Below are 12,736 nucleotides of genomic sequence, written 5' to 3'. Positions count from 1 at the left end.
CGCTCTCCACTAACCACCAATAGAGAGGATCAACTGATTGTCCGGCAAGCACGAGCAGCTCCAACTATTTTGTTGTCCGGCATTAAGAGACAGGTGGCACTATTGTTATAGGCCCCTGTCTCTGTCAACCATTTTCAGGCACCTTGCTGAAGAACATTTGGTCTCATGGCGTTCATTACGTGTACTGCCTTTGACACCCATCCACTATTGCCTTCGTTTAGCAGTGGTGTTGTGAACGACGAAACTGGACGTCTACGGAGCGGAACCGGGTTGTCTTTGGCAACAAGTTCAAGTTTAACTTAGGCACTGATGATGGCCGTGTTCATGACCTAGGGGTGAGCGCTTCAATCCTGCCTTTACTGTAAAGTGGCACACTGCCCCCATTGCTAGTGTGATGGTTTGGTGGGCCATGACATATGACAGTCGGTCACAACTAGTAGTGATATGAGGGACAATGACAGCTCAGCTATATGTTCAGCACATCATACAGCCAGATGTGTTGCCTCTCATGGCTGCTTTACAATTAAAGAGAGAAAGACAGAATTACCTGTGGCCAAGCACTTTTCTGGTCACAGACACAACATAGAACACATGGGAGTTATTATACTTAAAGGCAATTTCAAATCACAAAGCCATAGAAGAATTTGGGAGTACAAATTTTTAACAACTTTTGACACTTTCATCAGAGGGTTAAATTCTTTAAGAGGATTCATGCATGAATGGGAAGTATATATAATAGAGACATCTATAGCATATATAACACTGCTGGCCTGGTGACCCCCTAGCACTAATTCAGAGACCATGAAACCTTCAGATCTTTATCAGTGGACTATTTAAGTATTTATTTATTCCTCTACTGATCCTGTTGTGGTATTTTTTTTTAAGTGCAAATTTATTACATCCATGTCTGTGCCTTGTCATAAGTATGTGTATGTATGTGTGTATATATATGTGTATATATATATGTGTATATATATATGTATATATATATATATATATATATATATATATATATATATATATATATATATATATATATATAGATGCATGTCTCTTCAGATTTATTTCATTATGCCTGAGAGGTTCGAAAGCTCGCTAAAACATCATGTATTTTTATTAGCCATTAAAATATATCATATCTACAAGATTATTTGGTTTCTCTTGCTGCGAACAATCACATTTTGGTCTACTGGCTAACGCCATACCAAGCTTTTTTCAAATATAGACTGACATGCCGCAGGATATCATATGGAACCTGTATGCCTCCATGTCTGCTCGTATCACATCATGTATCCAAGATAGAGAGGGCCCAACAGGGCACTAGAGCCTCCATGCCCACTCGTATCACATCATGTATCCAAGCTAGAGACGGTACAACAGGTTACTAGAGCCTCCATGCCCACCAGTAACACATCTTGCATGCAAGCTAGAGATGGTACAACAGGGTACTAGAGCCTCCATACCCGCCAGTAACACATCTTGCATACAAGCTAGAGGCGGTACAACAGGGTACTAGAGCCTCCATGCCTGCCCGTATCACATCATGTAGCCAAGCTAGAGGCGGTACAACAGGGTACTAGAGCCTCCATGCCTGCCAATAACACATCTCGCATACAAGCTAGAGATGGTACAACAGGGTACTAGAGCCTCCATGACCGCCAGTAACACATCTTGCATACAAGCTAGAGGCGGTACAACAGGGTACTAGAGCCTCCATGCCTGCCCGTATCACATCTTGTATCCAAGCTAGAGGCGGTACAACAGGGTACTAGAGCCTCCCTTCAAGGGGTCAGTTTTCAGCAATAAATTATCCTTTTGCTCTGATATCGTAATCACTTACTAATATCAACATTACAATCACACAGAGAAAGTTTAATTTGATTCCGACAACAACTTTTAGCTGCTTCATTTTTTTTTTACAATGAGTATAAACCATTAATGAGGACTTGATAAATCTTATCCTGCATGGGGAAGCGAGAATACAAACACTAATGATGGTGAGCTGTTAAATTTAAAGTGAAGATGTTCAATCCCCTGCCACATCTATTATCAATGTGAAAGAATACAAGTAATGTTTTACCGATCACTAAGTTACGACTTAACGATTTCATATACAAACTACCACACTGGATGTTACATATAAAGCCCCAGGGAATTATGCCCGATGCATTACCTTGCCTTTTGAGTTGTTTTTTTTTCCCCTCAAGTCTCTTTCCTGGTATTTATGGAATTGTTAAATCATTGATTTCAGTGGAAATGAGTGTTACTGTACTTGTCTATTAACTAATGACCACAAGCTCTTAACACCATACTCCAAGGTCCACGATCCGATTTGGAGTCTCCTGAGGTTTAAGGGTACGATCTCTTCTTCCAGCTACAACAGCAACCAAGCAGAACATTAATAAACCCTGGAGCAATAAAAGCATACTAGGGGTTTCGTTAAACGTGACTTATTCTAGTCTATCTGGAAGCGACGGAATTATCAAGAAAAACTTTCCTATCAACTTCCCTGTTACTCTATGATAACCCAGTACCTGTATTTAATTGATTAATTGCTTTAGTGGTCAGTATTTGTCGTTGAAACCCATGGGCATAACCTGGGCAATTCTCGACACTCTATGTGTATGAAGTGTTCGTGTTTGTAATAGTGAGTTCCACTTTTTTAAATATTCTTATTAAAAGTTAATTTTTAATTTTTCATCAAACAAGTCGTGGGTTTTCTCAGTGAATCCTTACTGTACTTGTCCCAATTGTCAACCTAAAAAGTTCTAAGATCATTTTTAGATTTCAGTGGAATCAGTACCTTCCATTAGGCAGCGCATACAACACTCGCATTCTTGCACTAAATTGTGTGGTTTTAATGTATTTTCAATGGCAATAATTGGTTAACCTCACTGTCACATTCATCACCTCCCAGCGTACACTAGATCAGACCAAGAGAGTTATCACAAAGTGCTAGGGACCTACTGTATAAAGCAACAAGTGGGTACTGAGGTGGCGACACTGTGCAAACTAGTTACATCCTAATGAGACATGTATTTATGAACAACTCTCGTTGACCAAACATACACACTAATAAGAATAATTTCCTACCATGTCCTTACCATTACCTGTCACATCCAGTTCTAAAGCATTCAGTTATGGTATAATGAACCCACAAGCTATAATGTAGGATGAATGGATTAAACTGTAAAGGCAGAGTTTTCTCTTGGAAGAGCATCATAGCTGAATTCCTAATTTAAAAGTTTTTTTTAAGATAAACTTTTATGTAGTCAAACACCAGCAGTAAGAAGTGCCTGTAAAGCAGCGGGAGGCCATAGTAATAAGAGTAGAAGGACAGCACTACATCCTTCATAGAACAGCAGTGCTTAGTGCTCTGAGGCATGGCACCATAAAATGCAGCCGCAGCCTGACCTACTCTTTAGTGTTGCCTAGTGATGTTAAGGCTAAGGTTTTCTTATAATAAGTCCAGGCTGCAGTAAGTTTACATCGTTGCTCCATACTGAGAGTTTAACCCGTTCCCGGTACAGCCCTTTTTTTATTTTCTCGCTTTCATTTTGTCCTCCCGACTTTCAAAAAATCTACTTTTATTTTCCCAGTGACATAGCTAGATGAGGTTTGTTTGTTGCGGGATGAGTTGTATTATTCAACAGTAACATTTAATATACCATGCAAAGTATTGGAAAACATTTAAAAAAAATTTAAGTGTGGGGAAATTTAAAAACAACAAGACAGAATTGTCATTTTGTGGGGGAGTTTGCTTTTACATTGTTCATAGTGCAGTGATAATGACACGTTAACTTTATTCTGTGGGACGGTATGATTACGGCAATATCAAGTTTATAGAGCTTTTTTTTCGATGTAGTGCTACTTAAGAAAAAGCAAAATACTGTTGCCAACTTTTGCCCCCATAACCTTTTTTTCTCTATTGATGGGATTCTGTGAGGGCTCATATTTTGTGGGACGGCCTGTATTTTTTATTGATACCATTTTGGGGTACATACAACGTCTTCAATTTTTTCTTGGAGTTGGGGTAACTGTTTTTTTCTGATTTCATTCAGCGTGCAGGATTAATAATGTGATATTTTAATAAATTGGACTTTTGCAGAAATGGACATACTAGTTTGGTTTTTTTTTTCAATTTTTTGATGGGAAAAGAGTTTTTTTAACTTTCACTACTTTTTATTTTTTTCTAGTGACTAAAAAAAAACTTTATTTTACTGTTTACTTTTTCTTCTCAGTCCTGTTAAAGGACTGAACTTTTAATTGTCTGATCACTTATACAATATAATACATGATAGCCTATTCTCACTGGCGTTCAGTTAAGATGCCACAGGCTCATCTTAATTAGGCATTTATGCATGGCAGCCCTGGGAGCTTTCAGAAGACCCCAGACTTTCATGACAACTGGATGGCACCTTGTGCTCTCATTGTTGGGGAGGGGATGGGATTCAGGACCCAGAAATGCTGATTGGGACACTTAAACATCCCTGTCAGAAATTACAGCAGCATTTAAAGGGTTAACAGATGTAATTGGTGTCATCTGTGATCATGACTTCTGCAGAAGGGTGTTGGCTGTAAAAGATGGCCAACACCCACCGTGTATGGCATGGACTTGGGAAATGTACATGCACAGCGCATGTTGGGAAGGGGTTAAAAGATTGAAAGCCCATCTGAACCAGGAGATTCGAACTTCAGGTGGGGAATGTGGTTGTCAAATATCCGTAAAGAATGTACATGAAGGTATTTTCCTGGATTCGAAAAACATGTCTGCTTTCTTCCAGCTCCACTTCTGTCCATAGGTTATGTGGGGCATTGCACTTACATGGAGCTGAGTTGCAGTGCCAGACATAAGTCATGGACGGGTGTAGTTCTGTTTTTGGAAGAAAACAGCCATGTTTTTCTAATCCTGGAAAATACTTTTAAAGCTTATTTCTACTTATCTTATCTTCTGACATGTGATTTGAGGGGGAAAGGTGATGACGTCACCGTCATGTGATATGGGGCAGAGCAGGTAACTCACCCACTTGGGATGAAGGACCTTATCTCTCAAAATACTCTCTGCTGGGTCTCTTACTGTTAGCTTGATCTGTAGGGATTTACAGATGTAGCAAACATTAACTTGAGACTAAACATGTGAAACTATTCACATCCGCGTCAAAAGATCCATCTGAAAATCTCAGACAAAACAATGTAGCTGTACTATTTCCCCTGGAAAGATACCGGAGGACATAACAAAAGCTGGACGGACCATCATAGCCGATAGGAGCTAACTAGTGCTGTTCAGTGCCGTAATAGAACGGATCCAGTTTTAGGTTTTTTTGTCCCCCCACATTGGTGATGTGAACATAGCCTCAAATGGTCACTAACTTTTCAAACATCTCATATGAAAACAACTTGTACCTATATGATAGCTAGTGTGATAACCTTCAAAAGTGTAATATACTTTATTTACCTAAAATTACATTTTTGTGCTGAAAAGTCCGCTAAAATGCTGGGCTCTAAGGGTTTCTCTTCCTCCCAGCTCTCTGTGTGATGTAATCTCGGCCGGGCAGCAGAACATGAAATGAAGGAGGGGGAGCAGTCTTACTACTCATTGAAGTCTATGAAAGCACTGCCCACAGTTCAGGATGCACCATGACCCTGTTCTTAGGATTGGTGGAGTTCCCAGAGCCCCACCGATCTGTAGGTTATCCCCTATCTTCTGGTGCAACCTCTTTAACACAACAAGAGCCATTGGAAAAGTAAAGTTAAAGTTTGTTGCATCTGTGTATTTAAAGAGGCTCTGCAACCATCCCTGGCACTGTCACCCTCTGTAATAGCTCAGTGGAAAGACCCTGAATGCACATCCACAACAGGGCAGCAGACTAGGGAAGAAGCTGAGAAACAACCTATCAGTTTACTTTGACTGAGAGAATTCGCTAAGCTTTCAGTCCTCCAGTCTGCAGTGCATTGAAAAACAATACAAGCATAGAAATAAAACAATCAGATTTTTTTTAAATTGAAAAACCGTTATAATAAGTCTTCGCTTCCAAAAACACAATTTAAAAAATAGTGCAAAAGTGTACATAGACTTTAAGGTAATGGTAATCTGTATGGCTGGAATAGGAGCCAGATTGTGCTAGGATACTATGTAGAGCATGCAAGGGTAAAACATAATATTTCTGGACACCTTAATTACATGACATAAAATCCAAAACAGGATGGAACCGCTAAGTGCTGGATCTGCCAGTGAAACGTCGACTTGGCCAAAATGACCAACGGCTAGTTGATTCAGCGGTCTGCTGCTGCTCTTTATTTCATTCTACTTACTAATAAATGATAGCCGGTGTTATACTAATAGTATCAATTGCTTTGTGCTGGACAGTCTGGTAATACCAGTACTCTAGAAAAATGGTAGCAGGTAGTTTAGTAAAATCTAGAACCCAAGATAAGACATTGGGAATAACAAAGCCTCCTAAGATCCCCCTACATTCACTTATCTGTATGTTTGTTTGTCCAGTACCGGCATTCTTTAGGACACATCATTCTCTGTCATGGTCTATAAATATAGGTCATATGGCTTAACATTAAGATGATAAAATCATGAATACGATTTCAAGGCTGCTCAGTATATTTAGTGGACCGGGAATGATGCCCATGTATCCATACGACTCTGAGTAGCACATTAAGGCTTGCAGAGATGATTCGTTTAGTCAGCTCTAAAGAAATTGAGGTTTATCTAATGTAATTATTCTAGATGTGATGAAAATATGACACATACGTTAGGACGTTTGCTTTTATGGTTGCTTTCTAAGTGCATTGCTTTTTATGAGATCGTGTAAAACCTAAACAGCTGTTTAAAATATATGTTTTGCAGATGATTCCGCTCCAGAGAGTTTTAGTGGTAATGAAACATTGGGACACAGCTCAAATGCAACAGGAGGAGCAAACGGCACGGAGACAACTGAAGCTAACAGCAATGGAAAACCTAGTTTGGAGCAAGATGAGCAGCCATTGAATCTGAGTGACTGTCCTCTGTCAACTCCGCTCAATTCAGAATTCCAAATAGATGAACACAGTAGTAATGGAAAAACTAAGTACAAGAACCTCTTGATTGGTGACATTAAGATGGAGCGAGAAACAAGAGAGAATGGAAGCAAGGTAAGTCAAGGCAAGCTAATATGCATATTGGGAAAGGTGAAATAGGTGAGTGCTAGGTAAGTCAGAGGATCGTAAGTGGTCAAGCTCAACCTTGAGTGATCCAAAATATTTTTTGTAGTTTATAAAAGTTGGTAATTCTGAATACTTTTTAGATAAATGTCCCTCATGGACGGTAGCATCTGGACATATGTACAGGGTGCCCAAAGAAAGAAATATGCAGGGGCAAGAGAGACCTTTCCAGAATTGCACTAGAGGATGTGCATGCAACCTGCCTGAAAATAACTGAAGGGAAGCGATTCAAGTCAAATTTGCATAACCATGCATTTGTTCAGTGGCAACACTTAGAAAATGCCACAAATTAATAATTAATGCAATCACGCATATTCTACCCAGTGGTGCACATTATGATGGTTACACACTCCATCCCGGCTCATAAGATATGCTGAAGCAGTAGTGGTTCCTCAAGCTGATCATTCAACCTCATGTTGCATCAGTAAAATCACCATGCGGTATCCTTTGCACGTTGCACATATTGGACATGGCAACGGAATCGGTGCACAATAACGTACCGTATATACCGGCGTATAAGGCGACGGGGCGTATAAGACGACCCCCCAACTGTCACCTTATACGCCGGTATACAGTGGTGAAAAAAAAAAAATTCATTACTCACCTCCCACGGCGTTCTGTCGCGCTCCGGCAGGATGTCGCTCGCTCCGGCAGGCTGTCGCTCGCTCCTCGTCCCCGGCGCAGCATAGCTTTCTGAATGCGGGGCTTGAAATCCCCGCTTCCAGAAAGCTAATACACACGCCGGCAGCCATGACATCATTGAATGGCTGTGATTGGCTAAAGCGCACGTGGCTTCAGCCAATCACACTATTCAATGACATCATTGAATGGGTGTGATTGCTAACACGTGCGCCTTCAGCCAATCACAGCCATTCAATGCTGTCATGGCTGCCGGCGTGTGTATTAGCTTTCTGGAAGCGGGGATTTCAAGCCCCGCATTCAGAAAGCTATGCTGCGGCGGGGACGAGGAGCGAGCGACAGCCTGCCGGAGCGAGCGACATCCTGCCGGAGCGCGACAGAACGCCGTGGGAGGTGAGTAATAAATTTTTTTTTTTTACACCTTTTTTTTTTTGTATTACCGGCGTATAAGACGACCCCCGACTGCAGAGCAGATTTTTCGGGGTTCAAAAGTCGTCTTATACGCCGGTATATACGGTAAGATCTGGTGCTAATTCATCTTAAATTGATTCCCTTTCATTATTTTAGTGCTGGAACAAGCAGCTCCACACAAAAATGAGAACTGACCTATTGCAAGGTCGAGCCCTTTTTTCTGTCTAATTTGACTGGACTATGAGGACATAATTATTCTAGTAAACCAACATTCTCAGAAGCCAAACGTTACCATGCTTCCCTTTTATCAGGATTCAAGCACTAAAAAATAAGATTTGTCATTTATAATCCTTGGAAATGATGGTTTATGTCCAAAAAAGCTTCTGTATGAAAGCAGCAGATACACCAGGATCCGACCTGCACTAGTTTTTGGAACAATTTAATTTAGATGACATAATGATTGGCGGTCTTTATTTCTGTAGTCTTCTAAGAGTTATTTTGTTCCTTCTTTCGCACCTCGTTGATAACAAGTTTACAGTTGGAAGTGCAAAAAGACGAGTTTGTAAGAATATTTTTACATGGATGAATAGGACATGCCAGAAGTGCCTTGTACATGCAGATTTAGTTCATTACTTACAGATGACTGGAAAGTTTTTCTTTTCTTTGCTCTGCGAATGAGGAAAAAACAGGGAAATGAAGTTGTCTTGTACATAAAGTTGCATCTACATGGGGCGATTATCCCCTGAGTTATTGCTGGAAAAAGCAATTTTGTGCTATAAGGGCACTGAGCAAGAAATCGCTCTCTCATCGCAGTTGCTCAGTTTTTGGCCGCCTGCAGATGGCCGGGTCGGATCCAGCGGCGAGAATTTTCGCAGCGGGACCCGACCAGAGCGTCTGCAGAGAGCAGCGCGTACTCACCTGCTCCCGCAACCCCGGCTGTTTGATGTGCCGGCTGCCGGTGCATGCGCAGACTGGAGCCGGCGGCCGGGGAGTGAGATTTCTGTGCGGGGCTTTTCGAGTACCTGCTGGCTCGTCCCCAATCTTCAGGGACGAGCCAGCAGGTACTCGAAAAAGGCGATGCTCTCTTGAGTATATCGCCTTACCGAGTATGCTCACTCATCTCTGATTATATGACTTCTATACTGCATTTATCGCCAGTTTTCCTCTTCCGTAGGTGCCATCTCTAAGGCCTGTTTCACACAGGCTACAAAATCTTGCTACAAAATCATCACTACAACACGCATGTATATGAAGCTCATGGTTTCCAATGGGTTCTTTCACATGAGATGTTTTGTAGCCTGAAAAAAAATGCGTTTTGTAGCGATGATTTTGTAGCCCGCGTGAAAGAGGCCTCATCCTTAATTTAGCAACCACTATTCGGCTGCTGCCCCCTATTCCTCTTCTTCATTCGTAAAACAGACATGTCAGGGAACGAACAGCTCATTAGCAAAAACAGACAACCTGAAACAAAGCCCTAAATAAATTGTTAACATAAAGCCTGCCATTATTAATTCATTTAATCAGGAGACGCTCCTTGTAGTTCTGTGCTAGAACCAAGTGCCAGGCTAGCAGAATGTATACACTTTCAGATAAGTGTGCCAAGAAATGTACTGCATTCAGTTAGTAATTAGCCAATTCTTTATGTATACGTTAGGATGAAAGCTATGTTTTCTTACAATTAAAGTTAGCTTCATATTTAACATTTTTTCACTTAGTGGAAAAGCTTTGTAAACTATAAACGCAGCTTTGAATGGTGAAGGCCAGCAATATCTGATGTAGTCCACACTGTGCTGTGAAGGGGGCCAAAAATGGATAGATCATCCTGCAGGTTTCATAAATAAGAGCAATTTAACTGGTATCTTATCATTTTAATGATAACTAAATTGAATATATTTAAAGTTAAAAGAAATGGTGACATATTGCTTCAATGGCGGTATTTATGTAAATGTGAGAAATATGTATAGCTGTGAAAGATGCTTCTTATTAGTATTATTTTTCATCTTGACAACTTTCCTACCATTTCCCAAGCCCTCTGCTGAAGAATGTGAATGTAACTTGTAATGGAATATCATTTAGGAACCAGTCCAACATATTTGGTGACCAAATGCATCTTTTTCTTCATTGTGATATTGTATTGCAGAAGGGTTCAAAAGTAAGTTAAGGCATATCAGGGCAATGTGAGGGCTGTAGTTCTCATTTATGGCTGCATGTATGCAAAAGCAGGTTTATCCAGGCAAATACTATCAATGGCCTATCTTCAGAATAGGTCATCAGTAGTTGATTGGCTGGAATCCACCTCTCAGGATCAAAGCAGATCAGATGATCGGTCACCTGCTGTTAACCTTTTCCAATCCACTGTCTGACGTCTAAAGACATTCTGATTGCAGGCTGTACAGCTCCGATGTCAGAAAACGTCCAGCAAGGTATTCTTACTGTATATTATTGGCTACTCTGTTGTTGGGGGCCTCTCCAGCATGTCACATACCGCAGTACTGGCTCTAGCCAGCAGATGGTGCCATTGTATAATGGCAGAAAGAGAAAGCCCCCTAGAAACCCTAAATCCAAAATTGGATTGCAAAGGGTTAATGCCACAGCAATTAAGGGTACAGAGCTGAAGCAGTTAGCATTTCCCCTTCTGTAGTGGCCGGTGTTGGTAATTGCAGGCTGGAGTCTCATTAAAATTAGTGAGAGCTGCACCTGCAATTATGAACGTTAGCTACTACACTACGGGGATTGAAGCTAACTGCTTCTGCTCCATGCCCCTGTGTGCTGTTACGCAGACAGCAGACTTATAAACGGTGGAACCCAGCCAAACAACTATTGATGACATATCCTAAGGATATATTATCACCCGTTTAACCCCGTAACACTGCAGAGCGTACATTTATGTCCTGCAGCGTCAGGGTATGTATGAAAAGAGCTCGCAGGACGACTTGATAGACAGCCTGCCCGATAGTAGTATGATGTAATACTATGGCATTACATCATACTGCAGGAGAGATCAAAGCATCTCAAGTTGTTCCCTGTGGGGACTAAAAAGAAAAGTAAAAATCAGAACAATAAAGTTATACTGATTATTTTTAAAAAAAATTAATAAAAGGTTTTAAAAAAAACCCTTTTGCCACATTTAGAATAAAATAATCTAAATAATAGAAAAAAATACATATTTGGTATCGCTGCATCTGTAAAAGTCCAATCTAGCATATTATTTACCCCTCACAGTGAACATCATCTAAAAAAAATAAAATAAAGAATGCTAGAAAAGTGCTTTTTTTGGTCACCCCGTCTCCAAGAAAAAATGCAATAAAAGCGATCAAAAAATCGTATGTATTCCAAAATGGCATCAACACAACTACAGGATGTCCTGCAAAAAATGAGCCCTTGCACAACTATGTTGATGAGAAGAAAAAAAAGGTGTTGCGCGCAGAAGATGGCGGCAGAAAATAATTTTTAAAAATTAAATGTCTAAAAAATAAAGTAATACAGCAAAAAAAAAAACTATATAAGGGCTTATTCAGACGATCGTATATTGGCCGGGTTTTCACACCCGGCCAATATACAGTGTCCCTCTTTGCAGGGGGAGGAGGCTGGAAGAGCTGGGAGCAGTGCAATGAGCTCCCGCCCCCCTCACCACTATTTGCAATGGGAGGGGGTGGGACAGGGGTGGAGCTACATTCCAAAACTTAACTCCACCCCTGTCCCACCCCCTACCATTGCAAATAGTGGCCAGGGGCGGAGAGGGGGCGGGAGCTTAGTGCACTGCTCCCAGCTCTTCCAGCCTCCTCCCCCTGCAGAGAGGGACACCGTATATCGGCCGGGCATGAAAACCCGGCCGATATATGGTCGTCTGAAGTCGCCCTAAGTTTGGTATCGTAGTAGTTGTACTGACTCATAGAAAAAAGTTATTTGGTCATTTTTGTTGAAGTTTGTGTGCCGTAGAAACAAGACGCACCGAAGAAAACAAAAAGGCTGCGTGATTTAGGGTTTAAATAGTTGCTCCCATCTCAATAACTGAGGGTGCATTGCTAGGATATACCATCTCTGAGGACCCTCCTGATCCTGAGAATGAAAGGACAGCAGTTTTGCTCTAGCACTGCATCCTCTTTACTGTTTATTCCTATATGCCATCACTTTGATAAATGCAAAATTGTATTAAATTGTGATGCTGTCAAGATATCTGTATCCTACTAAACACCAGGACAGTATAAAGGCAAGTCCTGTGAATTTTAAACATTGAGTGTAGAAATGTGTATTATGTTATACTTGTTTTTGTTGCTCAAATAATTGAGTGGTTTATTTTACCCACTTTTTTATTGGACTTTTTATTTACGGCTCTTGGTCCTGGGCTTTAATTCCAGCCAATAGTAAAAAATATGTCACGGGATTAAAGCTCCTGCTCCTGCAATCAAGCAGGAGCAGGTCAGGTTCTCAGCTGTCAGATACAGCCAAGGACCCGGAGGAGAAGACATAAGCA

General features: G+C 40.9%; 1 protein-coding gene across 4 annotated transcripts in view; it reads left to right on the top strand.

Moving 5' to 3' along the window:
* Positions 1-12,736, top strand: part of NOL4 (nucleolar protein 4) — a 291,792-nt gene that overhangs the window by 208,088 nt on the left and 70,968 nt on the right. For all 4 annotated transcript variants that reach the window (XM_066578051.1, XM_066578050.1, XM_066578049.1 and 1 more), the window contains exon 6: positions 6,860-7,143. In XM_066578051.1, coding sequence (XP_066434148.1) covers positions 6,860-7,143 — 284 coding nt within the window. The remainder of the gene's footprint in view (positions 1-6,859; positions 7,144-12,736) is intronic.

This window comes from Eleutherodactylus coqui, chromosome 9 (genome assembly GCF_035609145.1).
Source record: "Eleutherodactylus coqui strain aEleCoq1 chromosome 9, aEleCoq1.hap1, whole genome shotgun sequence".
Classification (NCBI taxonomy): Eukaryota; Metazoa; Chordata; class Amphibia; order Anura; family Eleutherodactylidae; genus Eleutherodactylus; species Eleutherodactylus coqui.
This window is presented reverse-complemented; position numbering and strand designations above follow the sequence as displayed.